General features: G+C 43.4%; 1 protein-coding gene across 2 annotated transcripts in view; it reads left to right on the forward strand.

Annotated features, from left to right (window-relative positions):
- Positions 1–25,286, forward strand: part of FKBP5 (FKBP prolyl isomerase 5) — a 110,777-nt gene that overhangs the window by 82,323 nt on the left and 3,168 nt on the right. For both annotated transcript variants that reach the window (XM_077754908.1, XM_077754907.1), the window contains exons 7-11: positions 7,658–7,814; positions 14,018–14,108; positions 15,796–15,879; positions 23,323–23,508; positions 25,019–25,258. In XM_077754908.1, coding sequence (XP_077611034.1) covers positions 7,658–7,814; positions 14,018–14,108; positions 15,796–15,879; positions 23,323–23,508; positions 25,019–25,258 — 758 coding nt within the window. The remainder of the gene's footprint in view (positions 1–7,657; positions 7,815–14,017; positions 14,109–15,795; positions 15,880–23,322; positions 23,509–25,018; positions 25,259–25,286) is intronic.

Consider the following 25,286-nt stretch of genomic DNA (forward strand, 5'->3'; position numbering starts at 1 on the left):
CTCCCTCTCTCTCTGACCCTCCCCTGCTCACGCTGTCTCTCTCTCTCTGTCCTAGAAATAAATAAAAAAATTTTATAAATAAATAAATAAATAAAAAATAAAAAAATAAAAAGTAGTCAAGGATATCTCAGAACATAGAGCAAAAAACCCCCAAAGATATAAAAGACGAAGAAAGAAAGTAGGGATGAAAAATTTAAGCCCGTTTTAATCTAATCAAACATGTGATAGAAGAAAATTCCCTAGAGAAGATAGAAGAGCCCTTAGATTGAAAGGGCCTTGAGGTGCCTGGGTGGCTCAGTTGGTTGGGTGGCTGCCTTCGGCTCAGGTCTTGATCTTGCGGTTCGTGGGTTCGAGCCCTGCGTCAGGCTCTGTGCTGACAGCTAGCTTAGAGCCTGGAGCCTGTTTTGGAATCTATGTTTCCCTCTCTCTGACCCTCCCCTTCTCACGTTCTCTTTCTTGGAAATTAATAAAACGTTAAAAAAAATTTTTTTTTAAATGAAAGGGCCTTAGGGATGCCTGGGTGGCTCAGTCAGTTAAGCGTCCGACTTCGGCTCAGGTCATGATCTCATGGTATGTGGGTTCAAGCCCCACATCGGGCTCTGTGCTGACAGCTAGCTCAGAGCCTGGAGCCTGCTTCAGATTCTGTGTCTCCCTCTCTCTCTGACCCTCGCTCACACTGTCTCTATCTCTCTCTCAAAAATAAAAACATTAAAAAAAAATTTTTTTTAAATGAAAGGGCCTTGGGGTGCCTGGGTGGCTCAGTTGGTTAAGTGTCGGACTTCAGCTCAGGTCATGATCTCACGATCTGCAAGTTCAAGCCCTGTGTCGGGCTCTATGCTGACAGCTCAGAGCCTGGAGCCTGGGTTGGATTCCGTGTCTCCCTTTCTCTCTGCCCCTCTCCTTCTCTCTGTCTCTCTCTCTCTCTCTCTCCCTCTCTCTCTCAAAAAGAAAATAACATTTTTTAAAAAAGGAACTTAATAAAAAAAAGATTGAAAGGGCCAGTTAAGAGTGCCATGCAACAGTAAAGAGTGCTTTTTCACCAAGTTACATTCTGATGAAATTTCTTGATTCCACAGCTTAAAAGGACATTTTGAACTGTTCCAGGGAGGAACAAGGTCTGTGCAAAGGAAGGAAGATCAGAATGACCTCACATTTCTTACTCATGACACTACATACTACATGACAATGCTTTGAACATTGTGACTATGAGTATTTTGACCGTAGAGTTCTATCCTCAGCCAAATCATCATCTAAGTATGAGAACAAAATCAGCTTTTGGGAATATGCAGACTCATGCCCTTTTTGAAAAAAATGCTATAAGATAATACTAAACTATCACAATAAAACTAAGAAGTGAAGACTTCAAGGCATAAGAAACATGAGTGAGCAAAAAAGCAATTTCCATAACATGTCAGTGAAGTTGGATGCATTTATCTTGAAAGATCTCTGAAATGACATAACTATCATGTTAAAAATAATAATGGTTTAACAGTCTGGAGCTAGGTTCTGAGTCATTTAAACAAAATGTGGTGCAGATGGGAAGTGGAGAGGGGAGGCAAAATTGCCTATAATGGTTTTATTCTAGGGGATGGTTATGCTGATTAATTCGTTAACATTGATACAAATATATATGCCTTTAAGTAATTTGTTTAGAATTTAATGTTAGCTACTAGGAAGAATAGCACATTAGAACTTCCAAACCAGGGTGCCTGGCTGGCTCAGTTGGTAGAGTGTGCTATGTGTGATCTCAAGGTTGTAAGTTCAAGCCCCTTGTTAGGCAGAGAGATTACTTAAAATCTTTAAAAAATTTTGGGGGAGCCTGGGTGGCTCAGTCAGTTAAGCATCCAGTTTCGGCTTAGGTCATGATCTCACAGTTCATGGGTTCACGCCCCGTGTCAGGGCTCTGTGCTGACAGCTCAGAGCCTGGAGCCTACTTCAGATTCTGTGTCTCCCTCTCTCTCTGACCCTCCCCTGCTCATGCTGTCTCTCTCTCAGAAATAAATAAAACATTAAAAAAAAATTTTTTTAAGTTTTATTCACATTGTGACAGCTCTGTGGAGCCATTAGGCAGTTGCTTATACCAAAGTTTTAAAACATGTTTAATCTGGTATAATTTACTGCTAATTGCAGGAAAATAATCATAGCTAACTTCGATTTAGATCATCTGTGCGTATCCACACATAGCACAATGTTTTCACATCTTAGATACCCTGACATAGGTATGGAACGCATGCCGCGTGCTGGGCTATCAGCTTTAATTCAGTCCCTGATTTGGTCCTTCCCACAATTAGGAGCTAGCTAACATTCTTTTCCCTACTCATGTGGATAGAGAAGTGGAGCTTCAGATCGTTTAGATGACTGTGCCAAAAGCCGTGGTTGTGAAGTGGCACAATGGGACTGGCCTCTAGGCCTGACAAAAGTGCTACACGTGTGTAAAGAGAAGAGTGAGAAGGATGTGTGCCGGGTGCAGTTCATTGCTGTGGGCGTGCTTGCCATTTAGACTAAGATCTCTGATCTATTTGCATAAATGTCACTGTGTTCCAGCAGCCAGGGACCATACCTGCTCCCAGCTAGCATCGGTCCCTCCGGTCTGTAAGCAGTCGTGTAGTGGCCTTTGTTCATCTCTAAGAGTATAAAACGGTGTGGAGGACGAGGGGCAGTCTGAGGCCACATTTGACTACCATGCTCGATGGGAACAGTTTCTCTTCCAGTCAGTGATGAATATGCCTCTCCTGATGTGACAAATTCATCTCTGGTTCCTTATTTGCCTTTTCAGGGAGTCATTAAGAATCCAAAGTCTCTTGGATGTTCTGCTCTATTAGGCAGGCAGAGAGAAACTCATTTGACGTGAATTAGGTGGCAGAAAAACCCCTTGTCTTGTGGGAGTAACCTGTCACAGCCCGGGTTTCTCCGGCCAGATGACCAGTCTTGTCTAGTAGTGATGCCATTACAGCACTCCCATTCAGACCCCAGGGCCCAGTCATTGTTTGGGGAGCGAGTGCAAAGCCATCAGACACCAACTGCTATAATTAGAAAAGGGAAAAACACACACTTACCAGAGCTAACGTCTTTAGGCTGGAACATTTACAGCACTTTTTTTTTTTTTTTTAAGGTTATGGAGCCTCCTTCTCAGTTTTGCTTCCTAAAATACAAATTCTACAGTTTTTGGTTCTTGCATTCCAGTTTTTGTGACTGCAGTACACTCTCTTTCCTTTTCCCCCCTATTTTAATCGGAGTACAAATTGCTGTCAGCACATTGAGTTCATGTGCCAGCCACATTCAGAACAGGGTGTTCTGTGCTCTTCAAAACAAAATTGCTCTAGGGCAGTAAGAGAACAATAAGTCAGAGCTCCAGTTTAAGTGATGTTTTGCAGCAGACCCGGCTTACTTGATGTGGTTACACTCGGATTGCGCAGCAAAGCTCGGCTAATTTCATTTGGTTTGACTTCATGGGCTCTGGAGGACCTTCCCTCTCTAAGTTACATAGACTTTAAGTCAAGGGAAAATGTTCCTTTTTAACTTGTGTATTTTTTTCCTTTACCAAAAAAGCCCTAAGTAGAAGCATCCTGTATGTACTTTTATTCTCTTTGGGCACGTCATAGATCATTTACTTCCCGTAAATCATGCTGGTTGGAATTAGCAACAGACCTCCTGAGCCCTAGAGGCTGAGCTCCCAGTGAGTCATGATGGTTATTATTAAATATTTATTAAGTGAGTATTTGCACTAAGAGATGTAAGGTCAAAAGCAACCACAGGTCTTCCTTAGCCAGAGCTGCCACGGTTTCCTTTGGTGCCAGTTGTTGAGACAATTAAAAAATGTGGGGGGGGGGGGCGGGCNTCACCGTGAAGGGGCCCTACGATGGCAGGCAGTTCGTGGCATTTCTGTGGCCCCCGGGTGGTGTGTGAGTTCTTGTCAGCAGTCTTGTAGAACTTGTCACACCAGTGTTCCAGGCTTACAAACCAGTTAACAGAGCGATAGCCTTCACTACTTGTAGACTTAATCAGTGGGCTGTATACCCCTCAGGCTGTGATACCTTCTTACTCTGATATTCCAGATTAAAAGGAGTGGTTTGGGGGCGCCTGGGTGGCTCAGTCAGTTGAGCATCCAACTCTTGATTTTGGTTCGGGTCATGATCCCAGGGTCATGAGCTTGAATCCCACATTGAGCTCTGCGCTGAGCATGGGGCCTGGTTAAGATATTCTCTCTCTCCCTCCCTCTCTCCCTCTCTGTCTGTCTCTCTCTTTCCCTCCCTCCTCCCCCCCCACCTCTCTCCCTTGCCCACACTCTCGCTCTCTCTCTAAAATAAAGTAAAATCGTTTTTTAAAAAAGGTACTGGTTTGGGGTGCCAGAGTGGCTTAGTCGGTTAAGCATACGACTTTAGCTCAGGTCATGATCTCATGGTTCATGGGTTCGAGTCCCGCATCGGGCTGTGTACTGACAGCCAGCTCGGAGCCTGGACCCTGTTTCAGATTCTGTGTCTCCCTCTCTCTCTGACCCTCCCCTGCTCGCGCCATATCTCTCTCTCCCTCTCTCAGAAATAAATTTTTTTAAAAAATTTTTTAAAAAGGTACTGGTTTTTTATATTTACATGTGAACTGGTGTATGTGTGTTTGTGCACATGCATGTATCAGTTTCAGATTTTAGGGTACTGTAGATAGTGTTCAGGTCCAACTTAGAAGAGTTAGATTTACCAGAAATAAGATTAGTACATATATAAGGTAGTAAGTAAGTATAGAGTCATTGTAGAGGTTTACCTTTCTACCAGGTGGCCATAAACATTGATTCCATCATTCATTGTCTCTCTTAGGCCAGCTGCTTTCATTATAGTGTGCTTGCCTTCATTATAGTTTGAACCTTTCAGGGGGAGTAGGAGGGGGGCTTACTTGCTTCACTTACTTTCTCAATATGTTTATTAATAAGTAGCCAGTTTTTTTCCCTAATATGATGGGTTGTCCCATGCAAAGAAAACTTCTGAAATTATTTATGTAATTTTAACATCAAGTACATGCATCAAGCTGAAAATGAGCCTAGGAAACTGACACACAGGCAGGAATCTTTTGCAGTCTCTGGATTTCCTGTTTTGAAAACACATTCAAACTTGATCAACCAAAAACCACAATGAATGTACTGATAGTTTCCTCCCCCACTAAATGTACTCTCCTTTGGGGAGGAAGATACTTCTAACAATAAACCTCAGACAGAAAAATCTGTCTGCTAAGTTGTGAGGTAGCAGGATCATAAATCTCAATACTTGAGAATATTCCACAATTTATGGGAAAGTCACTTTGCGCAGCCATTTTTTTTCTCATGAAAAGTATCATCGCATTAGTCTATATTAAATTTCCTGGGCTGGGGCACCTGGGTGGGCCAGTCAGTTGGGCGTCCCACTTTGGCTCAGGTCATGATCTCACAGTTCATGGGTTCGAGCCCCGCATGGGCTCTGTGCTGACAGCTAGCTCGGAGCCTGGAACCTGTCTTCGGATTCTGTGTCTTCCTCTCTCTCTGACCCTCCCTTGCTCATGCTGGCTCTCTCTCTCTCGAAAATAAATAAAACATTTAAGAAAGTTTTTTTTAATGTATTTCCTAGGCAGAGTTTAAAATATTTAAGAGCATAAACTTTTCAGGACTCTGAATTCCTTTAGAACATCAGCTTTTATTTATTTTAGTAAAAATATCTTAAACCTTAGACTCCCTGCAGAACCTCTCTAGTACGTATTTGAAAATAATACAGTTAAATTTATTTTGAAAATACTTCCAATTAAAAAGAATTTTCTTCCGACTTTGGCTCAGATCATGATCTCACATTTCATGGGTTCGAGCCCCACATCAGGTTCTGTGGGGACAGCTAGCTCGGAGCCTGGAGCCTGCCTCAGATTCTGAATCTCCCTCTCTCTCTGACCCTCCCCTGCTGACGCTTTTTCTCTCTCTCTCTCAGAAATAAATAAAACATTGAAAAAAAATTTTTTTAAGAATTTTCAATGTGCTATAAAATGATTTGAGTTTCATTTTATTTAGAGCATTCCAAAAGTGACTATAATAGAGAAAATCATCTACATTTATGACTGTGGGACATAGAGCAAACTTCCTATATGTCAGCTTCGCCCTGAAAGCCAATGTATTTCTTCCCCTTGTTTGGAGAGTCCCGTCCCTCTCTAATTTGGCTGAAGCTTCTCCAGCTTCATCCTGTGTCTGCGATGGAAACACATCAGGGTGGCATTAATCCTGGTAAATCAGACAAGGTAGAGAGCTTCAAAGCATAATGTCCATGTGACACTGTAGCTCTTGATGTCTATACCACCACTGTTTACTTTTCAGGGTATCATTTTTCAGGTCTGGGCTAAAGGTAACCTGATGAAATGATTAACCATGGAATTAGCTTTGAAGCTGGTTTCTGGCCTATATCGAGAACTATATCACTGGGTCATAGATTCACAGGATTTTAGAGCTTCAGAGGACCTTTGAGATCACATAGTTCACAAGTAGAGTAAGTTGGACTTGAATTTGTATTTCAAAAATCATTAATTGTCTCATGAAACAAGTAGATTAGAGCAAGTGATTTTTAGTCTCCCTAAAGCCAGTTAAAGTAGAGAAACCAGTGTTAGAAAAGAAGCATTTGAGGAAATTGGTACATCTTAATCTAGTCCATGGTATTATAGAAGCTAGAGTAAATAATTTTCTTATGAAAGACAGATTACTGTATTATTTGGTGACTGTTGTGCTATTGTATGAGCCATTCGTTTTTCTTACTGAGTCAAAGACCTAAATGGAAAAGAACGAATCTTTAATATGAAAAGTAGTTGGGAAGATTCAGAGAATTGTTTATTCTAGGGAAAAAAGTCTAATGGATCAAGAAAAATATATATCTCTCGATCCATTTTCTTGTTTTGTTCTGAAGAAACATAAAAGCTCCTTATCTGTTATGAAATTACCCTGGAAATGAGCTGAGTGAGTTTGAGTGAAGTGAGAAATTAGGCCCCAAGAAATTGACCTCTTAACATTTCAGAAGAGGTGGTTAGGTAATTTGATTTAAGAAGTTATAGTAGACTAATGATTCCTTCACACTTCACATTTATCACTCCATGAAGGGATAGAGCTATGGTATAGTTATTGATGATGTTGGCTCTGGGCTTTCTGTTTTTACTCAAATATATTGGGAATGAGATTCAGACTCTTTAAAAAAAAAAAAAAAAAAGCTTTTCTATTCAGTTAACTTTTGTATATCTTTGGGGAAATAGCCATTTGGTTGTTTTTCATCTAAGCCTCTGGAGTCAAGATGGAGTTATAAATGTTGCCCCCCTTATATAGTTGATAATTAAATTTGTGCACCTTGATAGTTATCAAATATTCTAGTATTTCTTGATCCTATGTTATAGGTGAGGAAATCTCTCTTATAAGGTAGGTTTAAATTAAACCTATGTTTCCACTTTGTTTTATTATCCGCTAAGCTATCATATTGATACAGTTACTGGTAATTTTAAGTTTAAACTTAGAAATAGGATGGGTCTTAAATTTTCAGAGTGGGCAGAGAAGTGTCAACAGGACATACCCCAATTGTCACTAGATGAAATGAGAAAGGGGAAATCATCGTTTATCACTTCCCTAAATGAGCCAGTCCTGTGGAGCAGCTTTGTGACTGACCTGTCTCCTCTCCCTCAGTCCACCTGGAAGGCCGCTGTGACGGAAGGATGTTTGATTGTAGAGATGTGGTATTCATCGTTGGGGAAGGAGAAGACCATGACATTCCAATTGGAATTGACAAAGCCCTGGAGAAAATGCAGCGTGAAGAACAGTGTATTTTATATCTTGGACCACGGTAAGCAGCATACCAGTTCAGTACATCGTGAGGTTATCTAAAGGACAGGGATTTTATTTTGTGTATGATGTAAGAAAGCAGTCCACTTTTGTGCAACCTGGGTGGCTCAGTTAAGCGGCCAACTTTGGCTCAATTAAGTGGCCAACTTTGGCTCAGGTTATGATCTCATGTCTCGTGGGTTCAAGCCCTGCATCAGGCTCTGTGCTGACAGCGTGGAGCCTGGAACCTACTTCAGATTCTGTCTCCCTCTCTCCCTGCCCCTCCCCCGCTCACATTCTGTCTCTCCCTCTCAAAAATAAATCAACATTAAAATTTAAAAAAAAAAGTCCACTTTCATTCTTTTGCATATAGCTATTCAGTTTTCCCAACACCATTTATTGAAGACTGTCTTTTACCCATTATATATTCTTATACCCTTTGGCATAGATTAATTGACCATATGAGTGTGGGTTTATTTCTGGGCTCTGTATCTTGTTCCATTGATTTATGTGTCTGTTCTGTGCTTCTGTCGTACTATTTTGATTATCACGGTTTTGTGGCGTATCTTGAAATCTGGGATTGTGATACCTCTGGCTTTGTTCTTCTTAAGATTGCTTTGGTTGTGCAGGGTCTTTCGTGGTTCCACATTTTGTGTGTTCCAGTTCTGTAAAAATACTGTTGTTATTTTGATAGAGCTTGCACTGAATCTGTAGATTGCTTTGGGTAGTACGGACACTTTAACAGTATTAATACCTGCAGTCCATAAGCATGGTATATCTTTCCATTTGTGTCATCTTTGATTTCTTTCAGCGGTGTTTTATATTTGTGACAACATGGATGGACCTAAAGGGCGTTAGGCTAAGAGAGAGAAGGCAGACAGAGAAAGACAAATACCATATGATTTTACTTACACATGGAATATAAAAAACAAAACAAACGAACAAACAGAACAGAAACAGAATTATGAATACGGAAAACAAACTGGTGGTTGCGAGAGGGGTGAGAGGTTAGGTGAAATAGGTGAAGGGGGAATTAAGAAGTACAAACTTACAGTTACAAGTCATAGGGATGCAAAATACAGCCTAGAGGATATAGTAAATAATACTCTGCTAATATTGTGTGATCATGGATGGCGTCTGCACTTACGGTGAGCTTGGTGCAGTGTGTACAGTTGTCAGATCACTGCGCTGTACACCTGAAACAGATTGTAGGTCAACTGTGCTTCCACTTGCTTTTTCAGTCAACGTTTTGATGTTTTCAATGAAGTTCATGTTACCAGTGGAAACAATCAAATCAGGCTACAATTAATCATGGAGTGAATTAATGGGCTTTATAATATCAAAGATTTGTGAGCCTTTCTCCGTGATTGTTGTGTGTCAAGAACAGGGCTGACAGGCAGGTGTTGCTGCTTACTGGTTTTGCCTGCCATGCTGCCAAGACAGGAAGCTGTTGGCCCTTCTCACATGATTCTCCTGCCCCCCTTCCCTTTTCTCTAAATTAAGTGGGAGGCAGTGAAACATGTGAGGGGTGGAAGTAAAAGCAGCATTTGGATGATTTATTACTACTTGAATGTGTGCCACCTGTTCTTATACAGAGTCCCTGAAAAAAAAAAAAAAGTGTTCTTCCTGGATCTAAAGGCAGCGGAGATGACTCATTTTTGCCTAAATTTTTCCCATCATAAGGATATCCATTAGCACTTCCCAGCTTAGAACTATCAGACACTAACAGTCTCTCTTGTGAAAACATGTTTGGTATTATTTTTAGACCTAAAATTATACCACGAATCTAACCCTTCTATCTTGATAAATGGACCCTGGAGAGAAAGCAGGGTGTTTTGATTCTGTTTGCATGAAAGTGCATCAGCTTATCTCGAGTCTCCTCCTTCTCGGGCTCCTTGGGTTTCAGTCACTCAGATTTGGGGTTGTTGACAGTCTGGATGACCTACACTTACCAGTAGGTAAAATTGTGCCTTTTATGCACTTGCTGGCCTTTGTGTAGCCTCAGTGCCAGTCCAGCGACATACTCACCCTTGCCCTAACTCTTAAGCCATAATCCTCTTTCCTAAGTGGGGTGCTGGCCATGCCTGCAAATGCTCTACACCTTGAACCCCTTTAGAACCTTCACGGAGGCACCTTTCATTTAACACCTTCTTTTTCTCTGTCATCCTTTTTCCACGATTATATTCCTACTTTAGTGTGTTTTATTTAAATTTATTCTATATTTTTAGTTCACCCTTTTTTTTTTTTTATTTTTTTTTTTTTATTTTTTTTTTTTTTCTTNAGCACAGAGCCCGACGCGGGGCTCGAACCCACGAACCGCGAGATCATGACCCAAGCGAAAGTCGGACGCTTAACCGACTAAGCCACCCAGGCGCCCCTTTTTAGTTCACCCTTAAGCAAACTTCTTTCTCTCATTCTGTGCAGAGCTGTTTTTTCCTCAAGTAGAAAATAGAGGAGGCTTTCTCTGCCATATCCAGGTACTATCTAATTATTTTTAATCTAGCATTCTAAAATTCTAGTCCTAGACTCACCTAAAGAGAATAGTGTTTATGTCTGCTGTATCCTTTCCGATTTAAGCTCCCTGAGCATAATTCTGCATACATGTATAATATTATACGAATCAGTTTGTTATATTTTAACTTATATTTTAACTTAGCTGACAAGACAGTTTGGGGGGCAGATGTCTCAAGTTTAATGGCAAAGAGAAACAGAAATTATCCTTATGTTTGTTAATGCCAATAGTTCCTTGCACATTTTAATTGTCACATCATTAGTGGTTAAACCCTGCTATGCACCTTACCATCTGTGTCCACTTGTGCAAGTTACTTAACACTTCTTAGCCTCAGTTTCCCCTTCTATAAAATGGGGATAACCGTATCTACTTCCTAGAGTTGTGGCGGTCTAAATGAGGTAGCGTGTGGAAAGAACTCTGCACAGTGCCTGACAAATGTAAACTCTCAGTATATTAGCTGTTGTTGCTATTGGGGTGACTGTTTTTCTATGCCATTTTACCCTCAAGACCACAGGGAAAAGGCAACCCTGTTTTAACACAGGGTAGATTTTTCAGATCTTTTCAGTCATAAAAGTAATCACGATTCCATAAGTTTCTAAGTCTAAAAGCCTTTCCATAGTTTTATGGAAATACTTGAGCATGACTAGAAAGGAACACGCGGTTTCTCTTCGCCATGCTGGTTGGTCTGCAGAGGAGGCCACGTGTGCACCGTGTGCCGTTACCCGCGTGTGTAGACGGGCTCCTGCGGGGCGCTTCCCTGTCCGATCCACGCTCGCCACAGAGCGGCGTGTCCCGCTGCTCCGTACATGAGCTGCTGCACACGTAGGCTCCTGCTGTCTTGTGCCACGTGCGTGTCCTCCTCCAGAAGATGCTCAGGGCGCACCTTCTCTCCGACCCGAACAGACTCCTTGGCAGCCCGCTCTCGCAGTAAAATTCATAAGAGACGTCCAAAGAACCTGTTTTTTCTCAATGGGACAGTTATCTTCTCTTTTGCTTTCGATACTGTGACCAAATCTTCTTTTTGATTCTAAGTGAAGTGTAGCTAGTTACAGTTTTTCCCCTCCCTTTCCTTATGCTTCTGTCCTGCACCAACGCCTGACAAAAACACAGGCTGCCAAGAGCCATCATGTTTAATTATGAGGCAGTCTGGGTTAAAAAATAAACAGCTTTCTGGGGACACAGAGAGTCTGAATTTAAATCCTGGCTCTGCTGCTCTGCGCCTTTGTGTGATGCTCTGGAAGCACGTCCTCTGAGCCTCAGTTTCTTCATCTGTGGAAATGAAGCAGTTTGTAAGCACTTACGGTACAAGTACTTCTTACATGCTCATAAAGCCTTACTGGTCATTGATAGTCATTATTTGTGTATCTGCTATGTGCAACTAGCTGTTAATTGGAGAACATTACTACCAGATTCCTTCTGCTACTGTAGCCCAGCTTGTCTTTGGGTTAAGTCCTGGAATTACATTCCTGGTGTTCTGTCTTGCAGTCAGATGAATCTGTGCGCCGCCCCGGTCCTTCCTCGCCTGGGCTGATCTGGCGTCAGTCAGACAGCTTTCTGTGTAACATGGGAGTCGGGTTAGATGCTCCCGGAATAGTGGGGGTCAGCCTGGGCCTCCCCACGGTGGTGTGCTCCACGTAAAGCTTCACAGAACCTCTTCAGTGGAACCCAGGGGAGATTGGAGAAATACTACTCTCCTTCAGTTGTCTGTAATCCCATTGATGGGAACTCAGGGCAGTTGGGTGCCTTCCTTGACCCATCCTGCATGTCCCCCACCCCTACCCTTGAGACTTCCATCTGTGAGTTCCCCTAAGGCAGCTTGTCTCCTCCTCAGCACGGCTGACATCTGGGGCCAGATATTTCTTGGTGGTGCGGTCGTGGGGCTGCCCTGTGCATTGCAGGACGTTCGGCAGTGTCCCCAGCCTCTGCCCACGAGTAGCTCCCCCCTAGTTGTGGCAAACCCAGAACCTCTTGACACTGCCAGCTATCCCTGGTGAGGGAGGGGGGCTTCAGTTCACCCCTGTTGAGAGCCCCTGGCCTGGGGCATGTGGCAAACTGTGCTGGCGTGTCCCCGCGTAGCACAGGCTCCAGTGCCGCGTGCTTCAGCAAGCGTGGTCGTCAGGGACTCACCCACCCACCTGGTTCCTGGTTCCTGGCAGTCAAGGATTATTCTGTTATTTACCAGATGGGAGAAACAAAATAGGAAATCTACGTATGGGTCTAAGAGCTTGAAGTAGAGACCTAGTCACGATTACCTAAAACTGGCTACTCATAATTATGTCCTCTTTGACTTCTTAGCTGAAGATACCCTTTGCCCTGCTATTAAAATGGCCACACCCCATTCCTACCAGCTCTCTTTGTGTCTCTGTGCCTCTCTCTGGCTCCAGCTTTCTTTTTCTTGTGTAATAGTGGAGGTGAGTAAGCGTTTTCTTCCTGAAAAATTCAGGCAAGGGGTAAAGAAAGTGATGCGAACAGCAAAATGGGAGTGTTCCAGCTCCAGTCTTTTTTTTTTTTTTTTAACCTCAGAGAAAATTGGAAGTTTTAGCATCAACCTGGTTTTGGCATCTTTGAACCCATAACCTGAAAGTTTGCAGTACAATTCCGTATATTTAAGAGTTGTTTGGCTTGAGGGGCGCCTTGGTGGCTCCGTTGGTTAAGCATCCAACCCTTGATTTCAGCTCAGGTCATGATCTCACGGTTCATGAGATCGGGCCCCGTGTCGACCTCCTGCACCAACAGCGTGGAGCCTGTTTGGGATTCTCTCTCTCTGTCTCTCTCTGCCTCTCCCCCACCCTCTCAAAAAAAAACCAAACAAACATTTAAAAAAATAAATCTTTAAAAAAGAGTAGTTTGGCTTGAAACTTCTCTTATATGCCAGGGAACACTGATAATATGCTGTGCGTTGTATGTACCCAATGCTGGGAAAACCGTTGGACCGGACAGACCAAACACCACCAGAATTTCCATTCTAGGATATTCTGGACCGCTTTGGATGTGTTTAAAGACCTTGAGTGATCCCAAAACAAAACAGCAAACAATTTATATATCCTTAGTTATCTTCTTTAGTAAGTTTTGGCTAAAGGGTACAGTGTTTTGCAGTATGATAGCCACAGAGCTATGAGAGGATTTCTCTTGATGAGGTGTCAGAGCTTCCTGGGGCCGTTCTTTTTGATTATACACTTGTGATGTCATTCCTGTGTCCTGGCGTGCTTTTTAGATGTCTTGCAGAAACACTGGGAGGATGAATTTCCTTCCTGATGTGTGAGCCTCCCCCACCNCTTATTAAACAGAGCCTCTGATGAGTGAGGCTGTAACCATTACAGTGCCTGTCTTCTCGGTCCTCCTGCTTATAAAGCTTCGGGGAGAAGTCCTCAGGGCCAGGCCATGGCTACTTTAGAAAAAGAACTAGATATAAAATCAAGCAGAGGAAAAGGCAGTGACGTCTAAAGTCACATCAAGCCAGCTTCCCCGAGGAGTACAGGTGTTACATTACGTGTGATCATGAAGGAGAAAAGAAAGCTAAATCGAGCCCGGCCTCTTCAACACAGCAGTGCTACTCAGCACTGTGGCTTGTGGCCAGCACCTGGCCCGTCTGCGGGGCCTGTGGGATGTGACGTGAGTGGCCCTACGTGCACGTGCTGGCTCGGAACACCAGAGGAAGTGCCTGGAAATATAGCAGTTCGTTTAAAGCTTTGTTGTTCTACTCTCCATTTCAGATATGGTTTTGGAGAGGCAGGGAAGCCTAAATTTGGCATTGAACCTAATGCTGAGCTTATATATGAAGTTACACTGAAGAGCTTCGAAAAGGTGAGAAAATACCGGCTTCTCTGAAGTCATGGTCGATTTTTTTTTTTTCTCCATGCGCTTTCCGGAAATTACTTACCCCATTAGGTGGTGCGGGTAGAGATGGTTTTCACTCGCACACGGAGCTTTTCATGACTGAAGTTTGTCTCTTGTCTCGGCCACGGCTCCCAGGGCACTGGTGCCACATGGTCGAGCTACAAGGAAGGAGCTCGGTGTTCTGAGTTTGTTCCTATGTGTCAGTCCTTTTTTTTTTTTACTTTTTTTGGGTAGAATCCAAGACTTGTTCCCTTATTTGTTCCTAGACTTGTTCTTTTTGTACTTTTTTTCCTGGGTCGAAGACAAAAAGGTTCACGTTCTGCCAAGCAGCTCCTTGGGGGAGTGGGGCGCAGTTCTCCAGCACTGAACAGACTGTACCCTTCCTGGGAGTCGTGAGGGGGCCTTCACCGTGGCTCCGAGGTACCGTCCAAAAGGCAAGGCACCATGGGCCGCCAGGCTGTGTGACAGGGACACGAGACAAACCTGCCAACCCTGTGGCCTTTTCTTTTCCCTCCTGTCCAAGTCTAAAAGTTCATCACTTGCCTTGAGGTCCACGAGCATGAACTTGTTTCTGTCTCAGGCCCTCCTGTGGGGGCTCCTGGCAGCAGCCACTCCGACACACGCACAGTGTGTGTGTGCACTAGTTCTCGTGTCCGGCTACGGCCCCACTCCTCCCTGAGAGCCCCGAGAACTGCATTGCGCGTGCCTTTTTTATTCCCACAGTGCTGCCTCTATGTCTTTACATTAGGCTGTCGTCTGGAAATGGAACTCTTTATGTCTCATTAGGCGCCGAAGGGAAACCGTTGTCCCGGACGGCTGTAACTTTGGACTAAGGAAGTCAGGGTCAGACTGCTGTGGGATTCTCCCCCAACGGCGATGTTCCTGCTCATACCCTTACCCTCCATGTCCCCGCAGCAAGCATGTGGCCCTGTCGTGACTGTCCCTTGTCATCAGGTCACTTCTCCTGAAGACCTGCCAGCTCAGCTCTGACCCTCCGAAGCTGTCTTCACAGCACCAAGTGAAAGGGTCACGAAACCCTTTATTTATGGCTTTGAAATATTTCCGCATCAGCTTTACCCTCCCAGTTAGGTTTTACTTGCTGTCCCCCAGATTACGTCTGCAAGCCGGTACAGTTTGGGAGCTTTAGTTTATCTGGTGGTCCAAAGAGGTTTCCGAGTAGAGAGACCGCTACATGATGTGGAATTTAAAAATTCCGTGTGAATATACAGCTGTGACTTGACGACCATGGTGTTCACATTTTAGAGTTGAAACCCCGAGGCTAGAGAGAAACGGTTTGCCCAGGCAGTAACGGCAGCTTACTGGTGAAGTGCACGGGAGGCAGAGGAGAGGTGCCTCGCCGAGTGCCCTCACCGGCCAGCTCTGGAGATGTGCTCTTTCACAGCTCACGACAGCCTAGACTGCTCACCGTACTTCTGTCTTGCTCCTCCTGAGCACTGTGGGCCGCACTGCAGCTCCGTTATCGTGGAAAGTGAGTTCCAGCCTAGCGGTGAACTGGCAGTAGCACACAGGTTTAAAAGCCAGTGTGTTTTGAGGCATGGATGTCCTAGAAGTAGCTGCTGTGTGTTCTTGCAGGCATCAGCTGATGCTTTTTCCTCCTCTGTTCATCTAACCTTGTTACAAATTTACACAACAGGCCAAAGAATCCTGGGAGATGGACACCAAAGAAAAATTGGAGCAGGCCGCCATTGTCAAAGAGAAGGGAACTGTGTACTTCAAGGTGTGTGAGTCCTCGTACAATCTTTTCTGTCTCAAAGAATTTATTCAGGTGTCAGTGAATTAATTGTGCTGATATTCCTTACTCTGAATTCTGTCAGCACACTTCTGGGTCAGAATAAGCCTGAATTTTTACACATCTGTCATTTTCAGTATAGAAATGGTGAGAAGGGATAATTAATGTGACAAAAGGAATACAGAAGCCCCTTTCGCAATCCTCCCCTAGATCGTAACCCTCCATAAAGGCAGACCCAGGTCTGTCTTATCCACCTGCCGCTGCCTCACCCAGGACCTAAGGCATCTTGTTTGGTACGTAGTTGGTACTCAGTGTTTGTGGAATGAAACAAAGACTGAATAGAATAATGGGTAGTAAGAATTCATAGAGGTAAGTTCCACATCATTTTCCTTTCCACTCTGTTGGTGAGGCCCCTAAGGCACATGGCAAAAGGAAGTGAAATTTGAGATTCCAGAAGAAACTGACAGGAGGAGAATATTTATTTCTTCCAGTGGCCAAGACGATCCTTCCATGCTTGGTTTTGTGAGGAATCTTGAGAAACTCCTGCATGATATTTGTTACTGATTGCTTCTTGAAAGTCCTTTCTTGTAATATCTAGAAATGTGTTCCTTTCTCACCTAGATCTTAAACCCCAGGTATAAGAGAGAAAGAAACAGCACTTGATTCCGTTCTAACCAGAATGTTCTGCCGGTTGCTTCCCCGGCCCCAGCTACGCATCTTCTCCACGTCGAGCAGAAAGTGAAAAAACGGAGTTTTGTCAAGATTTCTTTTTTTTTTTTTTCCCATGGGCTGCAGTTCACGAGCAAAAGTAGATGGTGCTTTCAACCGTCTAAAACAGTGACGCGTAAATGTACTTCAGCCAGTCTTTCTGGAGTGGCTACTCTAAGACATGCTATTGCATGGACGACCTTGTCTGGAGGGAGGGGAAGCAAAGTTAACTCCAATGAAACAACTACAGAATTCTGTGAGACGGTATATAATCAGCACAGAAGTCACACAGCCTGGGGGCAACAAGTGTGCTCCTTGTTTTCCATACTGTAAGAACAGACCCGTTGTTTGGTCGTGATACCAATTTAGAGCAAGTGTATTGCATTAATGTAGTAGAGATAAATTTTGTTCTATAAAATTTGTTGAGTTGCGTGTGAGTGGGTCCTGGATCATAACTGAAAACCTATTTCTTGCTGTGGGTTTTAGCTAAACAAATCTGAAATCTGTTGATTTAGATAATGTATAATTATTTATATTAACTTATAGCTATTTATTAGATAGACTAAAATAACATATCAATCACCAGAAAGCATTGGGGAATGGTGGATTGAGCTCCAAATTGGGACAACCAGGCTTCATGACTTAAAATGATTTAAAGCTATTTAAGATCCAAAGAGGTTATTTTCATGTGTGAAAAGTCATGGAGTTAGATTAGATGATCTCCAACTTTCTAGCCCTAAAATTCTGTGAGGTTTGAAACTCTTGAGAGCAAGTTTGATTTTTTTTTTTTTTTAATTCTAACTGAAAAACATTGGATACTTCTAAGCTATTCGAGTAAGATTCCACAGGAGTTCTTTGTAGACTCAAATACACAACACATGAGAATCCAATATTTTTTTGTAAAATCCCTTGGGACCATAGGTCCTAAGTGGTATTTCCCGTATACCTGGAGTCTATAAAAGTCCTTAATGCATTATTTGTATTTCCCCAAACTTCTAAATAGAATATTAATAGTTTGGGGATGGGGGAGTTGAAGCTTCCGGCATGTTGACTAGAATGCTATCCACTCTGTGTAGTGACACAGCTCAGCTATTCAGAAGCTCTGATTGGTTGCCGGTGACTCAGAACTTTGGGGAACGTCATTGGTCATGAAATTATGTGGCAAAGCCGTGTGCTATAAGCTGCATCCTAAACACACACACACAGCTGGCCCGAATCCGTGATCGGTAACAGAAAGCAGCCTTCAGTGCCCGTACAGACTTGACTTTGTCACTTCTAAGCACCCCAATTGCAATAGTGGTTTGTGTATTTCATGATATTGTGAACCCTTTTAAAATTACTGATCTTTGGGGGCGCCTGGGTGGCTCAGTCAGTTAAGTGTCCAACTTCGGCTCAGGTCATGATCTCACGGTTCATGGGTTCAAGCCCCATGTTGGGCTCTGTGCTGACAGCCAGCTCAGAGCCTGGAGCCTGTTTTCGGATTCTGTGTCTCCCTCTCTCTCTGACCCTCCCCTGCTCACACTCTGTGTCCCTTTCTCTCAAAAATAAATAAACATTAAAAACAACTTTTAAAATTACCGATCTTTGGGCAAAATCTGGATCGGCAGTCACACATATGGAACATATTATTTTTAACATGCAATTCGATAGGCAAAATCTGTCAAAACATTAGTCTGTTGGGGAGAAATTAATGGAAGGTTTAAAACCACTGACCTAAGACTTTTCTCCCAGAATGTCTCTGAACATTTTGTACTACTAGCAACTTCCCTGGAGGCACCTTCATAATTATAGGTAAAAGATCCCAGCAGTGATCCTCGTTTTAGATGTAAGACTCCAGAATGGTCGGTAGTTTCCTATATACACGCTCTTTTAAAATTTCAGGGCAGGTTTCAGTCTGCCACACTGGCCTCCTGGGCCTCGTCTTTCCAGAGTGTTTGACTTGGCACGTTGTGCACATGCACAGAGTCCAGATGTGTGGGTGAGAACAGAGATGGGGTGAAATAAAAATCTACAGCTCGTGCCATCTGGTGCATTACAGCTCCATTCTTATTGACCTCTTGGTTTGGTTTACACATCAGTAGGTAAATTTCTCCCTTTAGTAGAGTTGAATTGCACTCAGTTGTAAAATGGGAATAATTTTGCTGTTTAGATTGTAAACTCCTCATATCAACCCCTTTTTAAAGAGAAGAAAGGCAGGGGAGGCTCCGAAAATAACAGATGACCACACGCCGTTGTGCAAGCCAATTAAACAGATGTGATTTTTGCCCTCATAGCTGATAGTATTCTGCAAGACAAGAGCATTAGCTCTCGTTCTTGGTGTTCTTGGTTTCGTCCGAGGAAGTCTGAGGACCCTGCGGTGATATGGGGTTCTTGCGCCCCCTTGTGCTCCTTGGGAAAAAACGCATTTCTCAGGCAAGCTGGTTAAGATCAACTGCTGAGCCCTTTTCAGACAAACAGGCCTTTGCTGTGTTTTGACTTTGCTGAACCAAAAAACCAGTGCTGTGATTTAGAAATAAGTCATCTATAATTCTAGGATTTTAGGGTAAAAAAAAAAAACTCCTAAGTCTCCACCCTGCCTTTTTTCTCCTCCCTCCATTCATTTAGTATAGGATTTCTCCCCCTTGGCACCACTGACATTTGGAGTGATCTCGTTCTGTTTTGCTGAGGGGCTGCCCTGTGCATCATAGGATGTGTAGCAACATCCCTGGATCCTACCCACTAAATGCCAGTAGCGCACACACCCCTGCAGTTGTGACAACTAAAAAAATGTCTCTAAACATCAGCAGATGTCCCCCAGGGAGCAAATCGCCCCCAGCTGAGAACTTTCGTTTTCATGCATTCGAAGCAGAAATCCCACAAAACAAGATTTTTGTGCATCAGAAGTTGAGCTCTTAAGAATTTTAAGTGATACAGATGAAAGTGCTTTCAAGAAATTAAAATGCTACATAAATGTAAAGGGAATATTGTGAAGTCTCTTTGTGGGATAGGGGTTTCTTTTGCTTTTTGGGGTTTTGTGTGTGTGTATGATTTTTGGTTTGAAACCGCAGCCTTATACCATTATTTAGAACCTACTGAAATGATAAGCTCTGGGTCCCTGTCCTCCCTGGCTTTTTTCTTGCCCCTGTAACAGCATACTAGGAGATCCTCAGAAAAGGTACTGGGTACATTTGAGGAGGAGGAGGAAGCAGCAGCTAGGCATAACAGGGAAAATACCTGTCCTTCTTACCTAATCTCAATGAAATGATACCTTTCATTTCTACCCACATCTCGATTTTTGCTCTCAATGATAGAGAGCAAAATCTGGACATTTTGATTCCAGAGTTGTATCTTGGACCTTAATATTTCTTCAGCCCACCTTTCCTAAGGGCCTCTTTGTGCTACGTATCTTTGGATAGTCCAAAGAGATAAGACATGCTTCCTGTCCTCAGACTGCTCACCGTCCAGCAAGAGAAAAGACAGTGACAGAAAGAAATGACAAACCCTGTAACTCGTGAGGACTTTTCTTTTTTGTAGTGTTCCAAAATAGGAATAGTAGTGGGTCTAAGGCTCTGGCAGAAGGTTAGTGTTCTCTTCATCACCCTGGGCCGCCACTTTGAAATACCATAGTCTGGGTGATGGAAACAACAGTTTCTCTCTCACAGTCCCGGAGAGTGCAAGTCCAAGTTCAGGGTTCCGGCAGGGCTGGTGTGTCGTGAGAGCGCTCATCCTTGCCACGTGCACACGTTAGCTATCCTAGATGCTCACAGCAGGGTTGAGAGAGGAAGCAAGTTCCGTGGTGTCTCTTACAAGGGGGCTAAGCCCATCGTGAGGGCCATGCCCTCAGGACCCCATCTAAGCCAGTTCACCTCCCAAAGCTCCCATCTCCAAATAACCATTGCACTGGAGATAGGCCCTCACCATGTGAATGAGGTTGGGGGACACAGTTCAGTCCATAGCACATACAATATGATTTCCTAAAAAGTCTCAGCATTTACTGTCATAGGGCCTGTCTCCCTATTCTTATAAATAACCCAGATAGCAAATTTCTGAGGCAGAGAGGATAGTAGACTTCGATTTTAGTATACTTTTTCTTCAAAACACTTCGGAATTCTTTTTCGCTGCCCTTCTGCAGCAGAACTTGTGAGCTCTGTAGGTCTTCTGATCCCTAAACGTCCCTTGTGAAGAGGGATGTTCAAGGGGGGGGGGTGTAGCCTGACTGCTTTCAGACCTAGGCTTCTCACGTGGAACTGCTCTACCCCATCCTCATCACTAAAACCCAACAGCAGGGCTGCTTTGTACAGGCAGAGCGCACTCCTTACGCCAGCCACTTGAAGCGCTTGATGAGAGGAGCATCCTCGTAGATCCGCTCTGAGTTTTCCCTTGGTCATCGGGTGAGCTCTGGAGCGCATGTGGGGAGGCGGCTCCACATTGAGATATATACATGCTTTGACTACAGTGGGTCCTAGTGACGTAATCTGAACACTGTTCGTGGGTCTGACGTTCAGTCAAATACCCTCCAGGGTCTGGCTTCAAGTCTGCCATCTGGTAGGATGTGTCTTCTGCTTTCCACCTTAACAGTCACCTCCTGCAGAGGCGACTCCTCACCTGTGCTCCGGCTTTATTTGTGTGCTTACCAGCTGTCACTTCTTTCTTTCATCTTAAAATGGCAGTAAATACGTTGTCTCAGCCCCCATAATTTCTGGTATAGAGCATATGTAAAATTAACTCTACAGTTGATATTCAGAAGTGTTCAAATTCTAATCGCTGAAGAGCAACAACAATATATTAGGGGAAGGATTTTTCTCCTGTAGTTAGCTAACATCCGTGTGATTTATGTCTCCTGGTTATTTATATTGGATGCTGCTATTGAACTCTTATTTCCATTGTGTGTAGATCAGAGGTCAGCAGACTACAGCATGTGTTGGTGACATTCTTCCAGTACACAGCCACACGCATTTACAAGTGATCCTTGAACAACATGGGTTTGAGCTACACTGGTCCACTTATATACAGACTTTTTTTTTTAATAAACTCAGTACAGTATCATAAATGTATTTTATGATTTCCTGAATAACCTTTTCTTGTTTTGAGCTTGCTTTATTGTAAGAATACTGTATATAGTACAAATAACATGGACAATGTGGTGATCAACCAGTCGGGCCCTTGGGTGGCTCAGCCAGCTGAGCATCTGACTCTTGATTTCAGCCCAGGTCATGGGATTGAGACTAGCATTGGGTTCTGTGCTAAGTGTGGAGCCTGCTTACGATTCTCTCTCTGTCTTCCCAGAGCCCCCCCGCACCCCCCCCGGCCAGTCTCCCCAGCTGGCTCACTCGACTTCCAGTCAACAGTAGACTGTTTGTAGTTAGGTTTTAGGAGAGTCAAAAGTTACACACACTCATCAGCGAGATGCATGTCAGAACTCCCAAGACTATCTCACCTCACACCTGCCAGAATGGCTGAAATCAACAACGCCAGAAACAGCAAATGTTGGGGAAGATGTAGAGAAAAAGGAACCCTCCCGCACTGTTGGTGGGAGTGCAAACTGGTGCAGCCACTGTGGAAAACAGTATGGAGGTTCCTCAGAAAGTAGAACTGCCTTATGGCCTAGTAATCACACTACTGGGGTATGTGCCCCAGAAATACAAAAACACTAATTCAGAGGGACGCCTGCATCCCTGTGTTTATAGCAGCACTGTTTACAGTAGCCAATGGAAGCAGCCCAAGTGTCCATTGATACATGAATAACGAAGTGGCATGTGTGTCTATGTGTGTGTGTTACTCAGCCATTAAAAAAAGAATGAAATCTTGCAATTTGCAACAACATAGGTAGAATTGGAAACTATAGCCAAGTGAAATAAGTCCAATCAGAGAAAGACAAATACCATATGATTTCACTCTTATGTATAACTTAAGAAACAAAACAAATGAGCAAAGGGGAAAAAAGAGAGACAAACCAAGAAACAAACTCTTCACCATAGAGAACAAACTGATGGTTGTCAGAGGAGTGATGGGTAGGGGGATGGGTGAAATAGGTGATGGAGACTAAGGAGAGCACTTGTCATGATGAGAAAAATGAATACATAAAACAATTAAATTATTTTAAAGATAAATGTACCCCAATTTCTGACCATATGGGGAGTCCGCACCCCATCCATGTTTAGGGATCGAGTGTATTTATATATTGTCCGTAGCTGCTTTTGCACTACTGTTGACAAGACTTGCAACAGATTGTTCAGCCTGCAAAGCCTCAAATATTTATCTGCCCCTCTACAGAAAAAGGTTGCCCACTCCTGGTTTAGAGAACTAAGATTTGCTGTGTCTGTGGCCAGAACGTAGTCCGCTGTGGAGTGCTTCTCCTCAGGAGGAAGGAGAAAAGTAACTTCCCTTCGAGTAAACTAGTGATCTAGTCTAAAACTACTCCCAGCCTTTTCAAAGTCTGCAAAATACCAGCACCCAAGAATGTAACCCAAAGCCTTGATGCCCCCCCTCGCTGGGAGGGCTGTCCCCTGTGAGCTGGAGAACAGCATTGTACGGCACACTGTCCTGAACCAGCTCCCAGGCCACCGGCCCTGCGCAGAGAAGGGGGAAAGGGGGTCTGGACAGCTGTCTCCTAAGAGCAAAAAGAAATGATCAAATAACATGGTTTGAGGATTTAGTTTTCTCCGGGAGGCCTGAGTTTATATTTATTTGGTACACTCTCGACCCTGTACAAGTAATCCCTAGCTTTTTTTTTTTCTCCCCTAGGGAGGCAAGTACATGCAGGCCGTGATTCAGTACGGGAAGATTGTATCCTGGTTAGAGATGGAATATGGCTTATCAGAAAAGGAGTCTAAGGCTTCTGAATCGTTTCTGCTGGCTGCCTTCCTGAACCTGGCCATGTGCTACCTGAAGCTCAGAGAATACGCCAAAGCTGTCGAATGCTGTGATAAGGTAAAGAGTATCTGCGTGTGAACTGGCCTTGACACATTCCCGATCTTTTTTTCCATTTCCATACTTAGTCTTTGTACTTTGCTGCTGCTTAGCCAAGGGGTGGAGGGCTTTTCATTTTGCTTTGTTAATATTCCTTTGTTTGCTTGGGATTCTTTGTTTCTCCTTATGAATTGGGAAGTTCAGAAAGATTACAGCTACATTAGACTTTTCTGATGCCCAGACTATAATACGCTATGAATAAAAGTTAAGATATTTTTCATCCATGTCCTTCCTTAAATCTTTGGCATTTGGTATCAGATTGGACATATAACTCTTGTGTGTTCAATTTAATAAGAACAGATTTCACTTCAGCCTTTCAGAACTTGAGTATGGTAGAGTTCAGCTGCTCACATAGAGGGCTATACAGGTCACTTCTGTATATTTCCGGCATTGTTTCTACAGGCTAAATTTCTAGGAATGGAAATATAGAGTCAAAAAATAGAATTATTGAGGGGTGCCTGGGTAGCTCAGTCAGTTAAGCATCCAACTCCTGATTTCAGCTCAGGTCATGATTTCATGGTTCATGAGTTCAAGCCCCGCATCGGTTTTACACTGACAATATGAGCCTGCTTCGGTTACTCTCTCACCTTTCCCTCTGCCCCTCCCCCACCTCTCTCTCTCAAAATAAACTTAAAAATATAGGATTATTGGATATTATCCATGGGCTCTTTTTCCCCCCTCAGTAGTATTGGCAACAAAAAGTTATTTTCATTTTTCTTTCTTGGTCACTGATGAAATTATACATCTTTTCATCATTAGCCATTTGCATTTCGCCTGTGAATTCCTGTTCACATCCTTCAACTAGATGATTGGTCTGTTTCATATTGCCTGAGGCAGTCTGTACATTATTACTGTTGACCCTTTGTCTGGCTGTAGGGACCTTTTGTGTTTTGATGTGAGGTAACAACTCATTTTCCATGTTCATAGCCAGTGTCTCAGCCCCAGTATTGCAAAGCTAGTCCTTTCCCTACCGATTTATATTCACACCTTAGCCACTGTTAAATCTTTTATGTACGTACACATGAATCTGCTTCTGCATGCTTTGCTCTTTTCCACTGCCCTTTTTGTCCATGGACTAGCAATCAAACTTTTAATTTCAGTGCTTTCAGAGTGTATTTTTTTCTGTGGTAGGTCATGTCCCCTCTCATTATTTTTGTTTTCCCAAAATTTTCTCAGCCATTCCTGGGCATTTACTTCTTCTGTTGAATTTTAAAATGAATTTCTCAAGAGCTCCTCCCCCCAAAGCCCCCTTGGAATCGATGTAGAAATTGTATTAAGTGCAGAAGTTAATGTGGGTATAGTTAGTTGGATTTTGATCGGTAGTATTTAATTACCTTGAGCCTCATCTCTTCAATATGCTTTTTCCAATTCCCTTGCCCAGGAAGCTTCGGTAATTTATTTAAATACTGAATTTCTTCAAAACACACAAGTTACACTCATCCTTTCTAAAATGTAGACCATCTGTCTCTAGGCGCTTGGACTAGACAGTGCCAACGAGAAGGGCTTATACAGGAGAGGGGAAGCCCAGCTGCTCATGAACGAGTTTGAGTCGGCCAAGGGCGACTTCGAGAAAGTGTTGGCAGTGAATCCCCAGAATAAGGCGGCGCGACTGCAGATTTCCATGTGCCAGAAAAAGGCGAAGGAGCACAATGAGCGGGACCGCAGGATATACGCCAACATGTTCAAGAAGTTCGCAGAGCAGGACGCGAAGGTATACACAGAACTATCTTTCCAGATGG

Source organism: Crocuta crocuta, unplaced genomic scaffold (genome assembly GCF_008692635.1).
Source record: "Crocuta crocuta isolate KB4526 unplaced genomic scaffold, BGI_CrCroc_1.0 scaffold132, whole genome shotgun sequence".
In the NCBI taxonomy this organism is placed as follows: Eukaryota; Metazoa; Chordata; class Mammalia; order Carnivora; family Hyaenidae; genus Crocuta; species Crocuta crocuta.